Source organism: Pyricularia grisea (genome assembly GCF_004355905.1).
Source record: "Pyricularia grisea strain NI907 chromosome Unknown Pyricularia_grisea_NI907_Scaffold_8, whole genome shotgun sequence".
Classification (NCBI taxonomy): Eukaryota; Fungi; Ascomycota; class Sordariomycetes; order Magnaporthales; family Pyriculariaceae; genus Pyricularia; species Pyricularia grisea.
Window position 1 is genome coordinate 290,837 of NW_022156721.1, and position 12,426 is coordinate 303,262.

A 12,426-nucleotide genomic window follows, 5' to 3' on the forward strand; every position below is an offset into this window, starting at 1 on the left:
TCAGCTGCCTGCGTGTAACGGTCCACCGGCTGGCTATATTAAGATGGAAACCCTACCTAGACTTGATGGTTGAACTTGGATCCAAAGAAAACATTAACCTGAGCAACAAGCAACACTGAAACGAGGTAAGCCAAGAAGTTGTGACATTATAGCGAGCACGTTCACCAAGTCAACAACTGCTAACTGAACAGGAGATATCATAGCCCATTTTTCGTGAATTTCATACTCACCTACATCCCGTTCCACAACTTACTGCTTCCATTCACCATGGGGGATTCGGCCTCCGACTCGGGGTCGAGCCGGACCATTAAGGAAGAAGATATCGGAATCGATATCCGCCCCCTCGCTAGCAAGGATGGGATTCTCATTAAAGTCCAGCCTCAACAAGAGCCAAAGACAAGCAACCGCGCCCCGATCGATCTCGTACTCGCCGTTAGCGTGTCTAAGAGCATGCAGACCGAAGCACCGGCTCCGGTAGATGAGAAACAAGTCGCGGAGCGGTTTGGACTTACGGTGTTGGACCTTGTAAAACACGCCTGCCTGACCATTCTCAAGACTCTTGAGGAGGGCGACAGGCTCGCCATTGTGATTATTGCAGGGACCGCGCAAGTCTTGCAGCCGCTTACTGCTCAGCACAAACGCGCCAAGGGGCTAAGCGGAATATTTCTTGAAGGGTTGCGGCTTCTCGCCAATATGTTGGGCCCGACTAATATGTGGGATGGCGTTCAGAAGGGTCTGGAGCTACTCCAAACGGGCCAAGACGAAACCTATCGTGTTCCCGCGCTGATGCTGCTGACGGACGGCATGGACGACTACATGCCGCAGGAAGGCTGGTTACCGAAGCTCAAGTCCATGGGTCCTCCGTTGGCGCCAATCCATACCTTTGGCTTTGGCTACAACGTCAAATCTGGTCCGCTCAAGTCCATTTCAGAGTTTTCGGGTGGACGATACACCTATATCCCAGATTCTGACATGATTGCCACCGTTTTAATCCATTCTATGGCAAACATCCAAAGCACCACCGCCACCGAGGCTCGCCTCACCATCAAGGGCAACCACCTCAAGCTGTTGAGCCCCTTTGGCTCCGCCGTTCGTCTGGACCAGACTTCTCAATCAAGCTCAGATCCGAATAATAGCAGCATCTACCGCATCGATATCCCCCTAGGCAGCATCCAGTTCGGCCAGTCTAGAGATATATACCTGGCATACGAACGCCCCCCACCCGAGGACTGCATCATCGAGGCCGAACTCACCTTTCGCAATCTGTCCGGTAACTATCGACAGGTCGGCATCAAACACAGGGCCGTCGACTTTGCCGACCTCTCTCCCGCCGAGGTGGCCTACCACATATCCCGCGCCCAGATATGCCGGTTCCTCTCGTCGCTGTTTCCGACCCGCGCCTCCACTGGCGATCTCTTCCACGGGCTCCATTCAGCCGAGCACACATTCCCGCTGCTCAAGGCAGACATTGACGCGCGCCTCTTCCCCGACGACCCCGACTGCGCCTCGCTGATGGCCGACCTCGAGGGTGCACCGCCGCATGGACAAATCTCGCTGGCGCTCCGCCACGAGCACCAGTTCCGCTGGGGAGGGCATTACCTCCTCAGTCTCCTGGACGCACACGCCAATCAGGTCTGCAACTCGTACAAGGACGCGGGTCCTCAGCGGTACGGCCGCAACAGCCCGTTCTTCAAGCGCTGCCGCGACGCGCTCGAGGCGGCCTTTGACGACGTCGAGGCGCCGAGGCCGAGCATCGACGTCCACGAAACCTTCCCGCCCCCGGCTCCCTGGTACGCGCCGGAGCGGGTCTACAAGCCCTCTACGACCACGTTCATCTCCGTTCCGGACCTTGCCCACCGGAGGAAACAGGGTTATCACGTCGACTCTTACACGCTCATCCGCCCCCGCTTCAACCAGAGTTCGAATCCGTGCTTTGCCGGTACCACCATGGTCAGGCTGGCCGGCGACGGCGGTGTGGTGCCCATCTCGCAGCTGCGGACTGGGGTTAGTGTCGCCACGCCTGCGGGCCCACGTCCTGTCGAGATCGTCCTCAAGACGTCCGTCCACAACGAGACCATGGTGCGTCTGCCAGGCGGCGTGCTCGTCACACCGTGGCACCCGGTCAAGATGGGTGGCGGAGGTGCGGAGTGGATGTTACCGGCCGCCGCCGCCGCCGCCGCCGACGGCCAGGCTGACGGCAAGACCACCTACAGCGGCTTCACGTACTCGCTCCTCCTCCAAGAGGAAACTCCTTCGGGAGACGGCAGAGAGGACCCCATCGCCGCAGCCGAGCAGCACGCCTTTTGCGTGGGCTCGGACGGCATCTGGGGCGTGGCGCTGGGCCACGGCATCGTCGAGGGGAGCGACGTGCGCGCGCACCGCTTCTTTGGTGACCGGGACGCGTGCATCTGCGCCCTGGCGATGCTGTCCGTGTACGAGGGCGGCGTGGTGACTTCGGCAGGCACATTGCGATCTATGGACACGGGGAAGGTCATTGGCTTCCGCATGCTGGATGATGGAGATGAGACGGCGGCCCGGCGTGGAGTAGCGGCGCGAGTGTGTAGAACGTCGGGATGCGAAGGGAAAACTGTTTAAAGGGCTTTGCCAGGAAGGTTTTGGGGATATTTAACTGGATTTTGTTTGGATGGGGTGACTTGATGATTGGATTGGACTTGTTACAGGATTTTAGGAGTAACACACACAGCAGGTTCTTTTTTGGAGCTGTTCTTTTTGTACCCCCTGGATACAAAGGTTTACAGGACGTCACGAGAACCCATGACAATTTTGATGACAGCGGTATCTAACCCGGAACATCTATCGGGGGTTTACTTTGCTCTTACACGCGAATACGAATTTATACGAATTTATATCAACACAAGTAGATAGAAAATAGTTAGTTAGTTTAAACATGGGAAAAGCCCATAAACAGACCATCATTCAGGAACAGCCACCAGAACTGACTGACCATGATTGGCCATCACTTGCTATCTACCTTAAATGTTCACTGAAGTTTTCTCTTTAAGGGTTGCATTCGCTGGGGCATAGAAAAGCTAAAGAGACCTTTACTGCCCCTGGTTGTACCGAGATACCTACCTATAAGATATGTAGATATCGTATGTTTTTGTTTCAAGTTTGTCCCAGAATTGACCTCTCTATCAGTCAACATAGTCACCCAATCGCAACTGTCTACAAGTTCAACATTCATACAATTTCGTGTAAGTAGTGTAACAATAAAACGAAACGCGCCGCCACATTCTAGTCAGTAACTTCGCGCCCCGTTGTCATTAATCCGGACTTCATCAACATATCTGTATTTTGAAACCATCATCAATTTTTGAAACACTTGTATACCGCCGTTCTTTTTGGTAAGATATCCCCTTCAAAACAAGAAACAAAAACAAAAAAGTTCGACTCAGCCATGAGTTTGCCTTCACCAGAAAGTAATGTAAATAATAAATGACAGAAAAGAAGGAGCGTTTCAACCGAAAAAAAGAAAAAGAACGGTCATGGGTGTAGAAATGTTCTACCACTGAACATGGCGACGGCGGACATGGGGTGCTGGCTCCTCCTCATCATCCTCCTCAGTGTTGATAATCCTTTGCTCAAACTTGGCCTGGCCCTTTCCGTTGGCGCCAGACTTTGCGTCCTTGCCCTTGTCACCAGCGGCCTTGGCTCCGCTGGTGCTCTTGGCGGTATTGTTTGCAGCGCCAGTGTTCGGGCAGCCTTGAGTAGCCTGTAAAACAAGAGAGAAGGGGGTCTCCGTCAGTCCAAAAAAAAAAAAAAAAAAACCCCTATCAGATGAACTCATGTTGCGCAAACAGAAAAAAAAAATATACTCACAGCAGCCGCATTCTTCTTGTTCTGCTCGATACCACCAGTAAAGTCCTTGGTAAGCTCCTGCAGGATGGCATTGTCGGTGGCGGCGTTGCCGGTGAGGTTGTTTGCCAAGCCGAGCTCGGTGAGCTGAGCATTGGCGACGACGTCGAGACCTGCGATGGCCGGGTTGCCAGCCGGGGCGATCTGCTGGTTCGCCTGGCGGATGGCGATGCCGTTCTGGACAAACTGCAGCAGCGTGGCCTTGGCCTGGGCAAAGGCGTTTGCGTCGTTGGACTGCAGGGCCTTTTGCACGTTGCCCACCGCCTGCAGCTCCATCTGCTGGTCCGCAATGTTGGTGTTGATGCCCATGGCCAGGATGGCGCCAGCCGCGCACGCGTCGGCGCTGGGTCCTGCCTGCGACTGCTTCCCGTTGCCGCCGCCGTTCGCCGTGCCGTTGCCGGTTGCGTTGTTGACGCTCACGAGCTGCGCTCCTTGCGTACCCTTGCTCTGCTCCGGTCTGGGGGCGCCTTGGGTCACGGCCACGAGGGCGATAAGTGCGGTGAAGACGGTCTTCATTTTGGCTGTGAAAAAGTGTGTTATGTATGTTTCCTTTTGAGAAGTAGTGAGGGGGTTTTTAATTAATAAATGAACGGAATGAGTGTCTTTGGAAAGGATTGTTTAATAACTAATATCAGGGCACTGACGAACTCGCGTCAGTGATACTGAGATAAGAGAAGGTTAAGAAGTGACACTCGGGTCGAACCCAAAAAAAAAAAAACAGTATAAATTACAATAGGTCAATGGAATGATACTGGACCGGCCGCTGAGAGAGGAGACAATAGTAAGTAGTTGAACCGGTCACAGAGCGGCAGTTGAGAGTTTTATACCACAGACCTGCGTGTATGCAATGCAGTTCGTGGACCCTGACACATGCTTGTCAGGATATCTGAATATTGATTGGGCTTGTGGACCTGAACAAATCTTCTAGGGCGCAAATGCCTGTCTCCGGCAAACAAATATCTCCGTGTTCTTTTCTCGTCGACAGTTTTAAAAACTGCCCCAACCTTCAGTTTGACCCAAACAAAGCAGTGGAAGAAGCTTGTCGAAATGGTTACTTTCGCTTGTTCCTTTCACTTAGGATGCTTTCACACAGGGTGGTGTGAACCAGGATATCGCAGCCATCAGTGTAGCAATGGAGCCCTGACTGAACTTTCCATGTAGAAGCTGCTGCCCCGTCTGACCAAGACAACCCTGCGAAACGCATATGGAGAGAAAGCTTAACCTTATGACTTGTCCGTATGAAGCGTTGGGTGCAACTCGGAGGTCCCTGCGCCTTCTCTCAGTTGAACCATCAGACCAAAAAGCCCCGTAAAACATGGTTATGTTTCGACCGTGCCCGTTTCCTCTGGGCTGGTGGAGTTGCAGACAAATACTATAGTAATAAGCTTGAAAAAAAAAGAAGAAAAAAAGGCCGTTGAAGGGACTTTTCTAAATCCGTTCAGTGCGCGTCTGTATTGTGTGGTATGGTTTTGGCAAATGGTTGCTTGATCTGCTCTTGGCATGGTAAGTATGGAAAGCTTGGTTTAGCTTGGTTTAGCTTGGTTTAACTTGGCTCATTTCTCTGCCGGCAAGGGGCTTCCCAAGTGTAGCAGAGATACGAATAATACGGATGGAATCCATCCGATGACACGAGGTGGGGATATTGGGTTTCTGTTCACCACGGTCCATGGGCACCAGGACACAAAGACTGCGGAGTAAAATTGCTTGTCCGGCCAAACAACCTCTACCAGTCCAGCTCGCCGTTGGTTTCGCTTCGACCACAGAGCCGAGGCCGTTGCTTACTTTGTACAAAGACTCGTCTGAAGTGGCCACTAATTTGCGCAACTGAGTTGACATGCAATCAATCTACTTGCAGAATGACAGAACCCATAGAACAAATCACTTTCTGCCTGGCGGGAGCTAGCAACTATCAATTACCCTTTACTCGTTGTAGTTAGCTGCCAAACGCCCCAAGCGTAGGGTATCCAAGTAGTCAAGGTAAAGTGGTAGTACTCCGTAAATTAGGTCGCTAAGGTACATTATCTACACTACAAACTGCAAGTCTCGTATACCCTCTTACGCGACTCAACTTGTGACCTAGATTCGATTTGGGTTGTTTCTTCTCTAACAATAAACCCTTCAATATCGAATCGCAATGCTCTGATGTCGTTGCGATACGTTTGCCAAGAGGAATAGCACGAGTTTTGATACCGGATGCCCGTCCCGCACAGCGCTTTTGGATGCTGTGGTGATCACGCAAATCAAGCCGGATTTTTAGGGAATTATCAACCGAAATGCTACCCCCGAGGCGTTCATTTGGGCCTGACGCGTCCCAGGCAACCACCATGTCGAGTTAGCCGTTTCGGCGGGGCAGCGTGCTTCCCTGTCATGATCACCAAGAAACTCTCCGACCTGATTTGCTGAGTATGGTCGCAAGAGGCGCAAGAGGTCACGAAAACAAAAACAAAAAAACAAAAAAATGTACCTGATACTTATGACAGGTAATTACTGTAGCCAGTCGGGTCTGCCCCAACGGAGGTGAAAGTACATACTTAATACAAATAGAAACATCATGGTAGCGCTGGTTCGTCTCAGTCTGACTGGCCAGTGCGACGAGTTTCTACCATAGTAGGCTTAGAGCATTTGATTAAGGGGAACTCATTGACTCGATGTATTGGTAGTTGAATCAAAATCTAACAGACTTATTTTTTCCCTTCTTTTTTTACTCAACTCCTGTTGGTTTGTCTTTGTATCGTGCAGGGAAGCGACTTTTTCTTTTTCTGTACCGGTAGCTGCGGAAAGGTTTATGCTTCCGATGCGATCCGAAATGCCCAACAAAGCTTTCGTTTTTATTGCCATCATCATGCAATCATGTTTGACTGATTGAACCTTATCGACATAAAGTACATGGTATCATTCGACAAACTGCATGGACGGCGAAGGCAAAAAAAAAAAAAAAAAAAAAAAAGAGTATTCTTAGCATTATTACCACCTATGTAATATAGGTTAGCATGATTATAAATGTTCTGTTTCCCGAAGCAGTTACTGCATAAGTAATATTGGTCAAAAGTTGACTCTGAACAGACGACATCGTCAATGACAAGCAAAACCCCATCAATCACTCACTAAATCTCAAATCTCTTTGGCCGTATTTTCTCCGGGTGATTGTTCTCCCACAACATTTGCCGACTTTTTTATCCAACGTGCCTGTCCCGCCAAGCTTCTCCAAAAATCCCCACATTCGAACCGTCAACCCCAGCTTTCGGGTGAATGAATGTACGAGGCGAAAGTGACGATTTGAAGCCGGAAGGTCGGGGGAGAGGGCCGGGTTAACGTTTATTTTTTTTCTTTGATCTTGTTTGGTTTCTACTTCATGTAGTCAACTCTCTTTTCTAGAGAATATCAGTTTTACACTATCCAGCATTTTCTTCATTGAATTGATTGTCCGTCCATAGTGTCTGTGTGCATTTTGGAATTGTACGGACAAAAAACAAAACAGGTAGGCACCACAAGCTTGTCTCCCCCAAGCAAATACCCTTTTGTGCCGACACCGGAGCCGATCATAACCGTCTCTCCCACTCCCAGCACCCGACACTCAGAAAACATGTCCGTACTCCCTCGCGGCATCCGGGCGGTGCTCACCAAGTCACCAAACGACGTCGTCATCCTATCATCCCTCCGAACTCCCATAACCCGCTCCAACCGCGGCCATCTTAAGGATGCCTATCCCGAGGAGCTCCTCGCCACCGTCCTCCGCGCCACCCTCGACGCGAACCCTTCCCTCCCGGCCTCCGCCGTCGAGGATGTCGCCGTCGGCGTAGTCCTCTCCGAGCTGGGCGGTTCCAAGGCCGCCCGCGCCGCCCTGAACCACGTCGGCTACGACACGGCCAGCACGAGCCTGCACACCATCAACCGCGCCTGCGCCAGTAGTCTGCAGGCCATCGCGTCCACCGCCAACGCCATCCGCGGCGACTTCATCTCGGTCGGCGTGGCCGCGGGCATGGAGAGCATGACGCGCAACTACGGCAGCCGCGCCATCCCCGTCGACATGTGGCCCGCCCTCCGCTCCGAGACCGACACCGTCAAGGACGCCAGGGACTGCGTCATGCCCATGGGCCTGACCTCGGAGAACGTCGCGGCCCGCTACGGCGTCTCGCGCGCCGACCAGGACGCCATGGCTGCCGAGTCGCACCGCCGCGCCGCCGCCGCCCAGGACGCCGGCCACTTCGACGCCGAGATCGTCCCCGTCCGCACCCGCTTCCAGGATGTCGACAAGGCCGGCAACCCCGTCGGGGAGATCCAGGACGTGACAGTCACCCGGGACGACGGCGTCAGGAAGGGCGTCACGGTGGAGAAGCTCGCGACGCTCAAGCCGGCGTTCAAGGCCGACGGCACCAGCACGGCGGGCAACTCGTCGCAGGTGAGCGACGGCGCGGCGGCGACGCTGCTGCTGCGCCGGAGCACGGCCGAGAAGCTGGGCCTGACGGATTCCATCATGGGCAAGTTCGTCGCCGCGAGCGTGGCCGGCTGCAAGCCCGACGAGATGGGCGTCGGCCCGGCCATCGCCATCCCCAAACTGCTGGGTCAGCTCGGCTTGGAGAACAAGGACGTGCAGAGGTGGGAGATCAACGAGGCCTTTGCCAGCCAGGCCCTCTACTGCCTGAGGGAGTTGGGGCTGGAGAAGGAGTGGGCCGAGGGCAGGGTCAACCCCGACGGTGGTGCCATCGCCTTGGGTCACCCTCTGGGTGCCACAGGTGCCAGGATGACGGCGACTCTGATGCACGGTCTCAAGAGGGACGGTGGTGAGGTGGGTGTCGTCAGCATGTGCATAGGCACCGGAATGGGGATGGCCGGACTGTTTGTGAGGGAATGAAGGGCATGAATTGTGTAAGAAATGCAAAACATTACAGCGAATACGGTTACTAAACGTTGTGTCTTTTTTTTTCTTTTTCGGATTGGTCTTTGTGGTAGGAATTTCGCAAAACTAATTATATCTAGACTAGGCTAAACATTGACAGTTTCGAAGGGAAAAAAACAAACGCTCATGGCAACATCAGATTAAAGATGATATCAGATCAAACGAAACGGAAGCACATCATGCATCTGGGTCTCTTTTTTTTATGCTTGAAAAGGTTCATGGCATTTCTCTTGCTGCGTTCTATGCTTATGCTCAAACATACACAGGAGGAAACCTGACCGCCGCCAAGAGCTGCATTGCGTCCCTTTATGCATGGCAGATAACAAGAACAAATATGCCATAACAGGACAAAATGAGGCAGCCAGGTAAGTGGTAAGAATCACCTGCATGCCTCGTGTTGAGATCATTCCCCTCTATTCTTCGTTCAGATGTCGCTATATGGAAGCCAAAACCCAGGACTTACTACATAGATGTAGTCTGTGTCTATCCAACTCTTTGAGTTGATTGGCTTGGAAAACGGATAAGAGAGATAATATAAGATACCCATAGAAAGCTTAATGTGAGGTCCTACGTTGAAGAATAATACAAAGCCTTTGATGAAACTGTTTGTATATTTTATGAGCCATATATTATCAGACCACATTAAAATCCACCGCAGGCATAGAAACCTCTTGTGATTCTGGTGATATGCTGAAAACACACATCATGGTTCAAAAGTAAGCTTTGTCACTTCAAGTCTCAATGCCAGGTTGCATAGTGCTGACATGCCGAACACAGATACCTGTCTTGCCATCTGCGTTAAGTGGCCGTGCTTTGCGTCTTGTTCCACGTGCTTCTGCTTTCCACTTCGCAGTTGGCCATCTTACGAAAGCGAGGTGAATCAAGGGGTTTACACACGATTGCTATTCTTCCTGTTGTCCCTTACCAGGGCGTGACGGCCGACGATACTCATGGCAATTTCTTGCTCCATTGGTGACATGAAGTTTCTATTGAAACACTCTATATATGTTACAATTACCCTATACAATGTTCCATTGACATATGGAACGCGATGTCTCTTGGTAGGATGTTTTGTACAGACAGCCGGAACCCGCATCAAGATAATCCCATAGCCGCAAAGCCCACAAGAAAATCCTTTCTAGGCTCCGCCCATAATCCAGCTCCTTTCCACGCTCCTTCCGTACTTGCCATCCCCAAGAACTGGGAGGTTGCGCTTCTCGAGCTCCCGTACGATGACCTTCCACCTTCCTGCTTCCTTGTGCTTGTCGACGCGAGTGTGGCGGCGGTCGTGAACCTTGACGTTGGGCAGGTCCAGCAGCTCCGACTTCATCTTGAGTTCGTCTGCCAGCTTGGCCGGCCTAGGCCTCTTGATGAGGCTTTTGACGAGGGAATCGACGTGTCCTTTGCCCCAGTACTTGTGGTCGGTCAGAATGTGACCCGAGAGTTGCTGGATACGCTTCGTGACCTGCAGTATGTGAGATGATGTTAGTTTATCCAAAAATGAAGCACAAAATATGAGGTTGATGTGGGCATGTCAGCGTACCATAAACTTGAACTTCAGGTCTGTCAGAGCAATCTCTTTCCATTGCTTGCCAACGGTCTCAAGAACCTGAGCCGTTTCCGCCGAATCCATACCAGCAACCAGCTCACGCCCCTCGACCTGTTCAGTCAAAGGGGCAGCGACCTCCCCCGTGCGAATAATGTCCTCGAGCACCGCCTTGGCCTCGACCTCGTTGCACGCCTTGGGCTCCCTCTCGGCGTCCACCTCAATCTTGAGCGTCATGGCCCTCACGGCGGCGTCCTTGTCGCCGACGGCCCACGTCCTCGGCACCTCGACACCCTGCTCAATCGCCTCCCTAACGACCAGCGCCTCGGCGACCGCCCTCCTCGCGATGCCCTCGAGCAGCTTGGCGTCCCAGATCTTGTGGCTGCCGGCGAAAAAGGGCGTGAAGGCCGGCTTGGTGCCGTTCCAGTGCTCTTCAACCTCCCACCACCCTTCCAGGCCGCCGACCTCTTGCAGTTCGTCCAGGGATGAAGCGGGCTTGTAGTTCGGGTCCGGCACCGAGTCGGCATGAGGTGCCCATTCAGGTTCCGGCGGCAGGACGAATGTCGGCTCTGGTACGTAGGTCTCAACAGGGACAGCTTCTGCAATGACCTCTGCAACGGGAGCCTCCTCCTTCTGACATTGCGCCCGGCTGCTCCGTAGTGGCCTCGGCGGGCTTGTGGAAAAAGTACGGCTGGTGCTGCTGTTGCTGGTGCTCTGGGCGGCGGCAAGGCATCGAATGTTGCTGGCGATCGAGGGTGTCTGGGGCTGCGCCTGCGCCAGGAGCCCCGAGGCGGGTCGTAATCTTGCCAATCGCCTCATGGCTGCTTTTTATGAATTGTTGTATTTGGCGACGATTTGCTTGACGTCGTCGATTGACCTTCTTTGGAGCGCTTCTTTGACAACCAGCAAAGCTCTGGTCTAGAAAATTTGGGTGGAGCTCCAAGGCGCGCCGTGTATTGGTGCCTGAGGCATGTATCACCCCTGCGGTACCGCTCTAGAATTAGTATTGCTTGGTAGGGGTCCCCTGGCAATAATCCGACTTCGCTTCAAACAAGCTGTCGCGATGGCGTCCAACTGGATAATTCCGCTTCATTCAAGTCTGTGATACGAAAGCATCCAGTCCTCAAATTCCTGAGCTTGCACCTCAGGTTTCGCCACAACATTTATATTCCACATCAATGGCCCGAATAGCTATATTAGCCTTGTTGGTGGTTGCATTCGTCACTCTCGTGGCAAGCTGTGAGTTCCATACATAAAGCCTACCCCGAACATTGACACTGGTCCCATTCTCCCAAGCTAATCAGCCTCTCTATCCCCTCCTCAGCACCACCGACATTCTGCAAATGCACCTGCTTCAAGAATAGCACCATCATCCCGCTCGGCACGGGTCACGTGCCAGCAAACCCCCCGCCTGGGCCCCAGCCGACGGGGACGGCGACAGCGACGGCAACAGCCACCGCCGTGATGCCCACCGACAGCCCCGACGGCCAAAAGAAGCCAGCGGTGCTCCTACCGCGCGCCGCCTCGTCCTCTTGCACCCAGTGCAATCGCGCCTTCTGCCTGCAATACAACCTGCCCATCTGCAAGGGCGCCGAGGAGAAGGACGTGGTGACGCAGTGCTTCTCCCGCGACTCGCGCAAGGATCAGCTCATCGTTTGGGCTTTCATCCTAGGCACCGGTGGCCTGCTGGGCTGGGCTGGCCTGAAGCGCGCCCTCGAGCACCAGCAGCATAGGCGCGACGCCGCTGGGGGGATGGGCATCGGCGTGCCTGTTGGCAGTGTCGGCAGGTCCGGCGGTGTGGGGGCGTCTAGGAGGGGTGGTGGTGGTGGTGGTGCCGGTGCAGGGCAGGGTGATAGGGGGGATTTTGTCTATGTCGATGGTGATGCGGATCAAGGAGAGGGGATGAGCTCGGGGGTCAGGGCGGCAGGGCGATGATGAAGGGGGGTTTAGGGTTATTTTTAATGGCTGGACCTTCGTCTTTGATTCCTATTGACTTCATCTTGTCCGAGCGCTCATCAATCATATACTTGATCGTACTGTTTCGTTTTCAGTATTTTGACGTGGTGACGATTCTCCCAGGTATGTCTTGGGCTCAGCCTACTTGACG

At 53.2% G+C, this 12,426-nt stretch overlaps 5 protein-coding genes across 5 annotated transcripts; 3 read left to right on the plus strand and 2 right to left on the minus strand.

The window, feature by feature from the left end:
• Positions 1–267: 267 nt before the first annotated feature.
• On the plus strand, positions 268–2,595 carry PgNI_11962 (uncharacterized protein; the record flags this gene model as incomplete). Its single annotated transcript, XM_031131920.1, has 1 exon — positions 268–2,595. One exon carries the CDS (start codon positions 268–270, stop codon positions 2,593–2,595), a length of 2,328 nt encoding a protein of 775 aa, XP_030977355.1.
• A 598-nt stretch (positions 2,596–3,193) lies between these two features.
• On the minus strand, positions 3,194–4,392 carry PgNI_11963 (uncharacterized protein; the record flags this gene model as incomplete). The annotated part of the gene is made up of 2 exons (XM_031131921.1): positions 3,194–3,733; positions 3,841–4,392. The coding sequence occupies 2 exons, from the start codon at positions 4,390–4,392 to the stop codon at positions 3,524–3,526; spliced, it is 762 nt and encodes a 253-aa protein (XP_030977356.1). The 3' UTR covers positions 3,194–3,523.
• Positions 4,393–7,459: 3,067 nt separating this feature from the next.
• On the plus strand, positions 7,460–8,728 carry PgNI_11964 (uncharacterized protein; the record flags this gene model as incomplete). The annotated part of the gene is made up of 1 exon (XM_031131922.1): positions 7,460–8,728. One exon carries the CDS (start codon positions 7,460–7,462, stop codon positions 8,726–8,728), a length of 1,269 nt encoding a protein of 422 aa, XP_030977353.1.
• Positions 8,729–9,742: 1,014 nt separating this feature from the next.
• On the minus strand, positions 9,743–11,203 carry PgNI_11965 (uncharacterized protein). The gene is made up of 2 exons (XM_031131923.1): positions 10,317–11,203; positions 9,743–10,238 (listed from the first exon to the last, which is right to left on the minus strand). Exons 1-2 carry the CDS (start codon positions 11,136–11,138, stop codon positions 9,912–9,914), a joined length of 1,149 nt encoding a protein of 382 aa, XP_030977354.1. The 5' UTR covers positions 11,139–11,203; the 3' UTR covers positions 9,743–9,911.
• Positions 11,204–11,378: 175 nt separating this feature from the next.
• PgNI_11966 (uncharacterized protein) lies at positions 11,379–12,254 on the plus strand (the record flags this gene model as incomplete). The annotated part of the gene is made up of 2 exons (XM_031131924.1): positions 11,379–11,558; positions 11,644–12,254. The coding sequence occupies exons 1-2, from the start codon at positions 11,498–11,500 to the stop codon at positions 12,252–12,254; spliced, it is 672 nt and encodes a 223-aa protein (XP_030977351.1). The 5' UTR covers positions 11,379–11,497.
• Positions 12,255–12,426: the final 172 nt, after the last annotated feature.

Coding starts and splice junctions, on each gene's coding strand:
- PgNI_11965 (XM_031131923.1), bottom strand. CDS start 11,138: ATGAGGCGATTGGCAAGATTACGACCCGCCTCGGGGCTCCTGGCGCAG. Junction 10,239..10,316: donor ACCTGAAGTTCAAGTTTATG/GTACGCTGACAT, acceptor CACATACTGCAG/GTCACGAAGCGTATCCAGCA.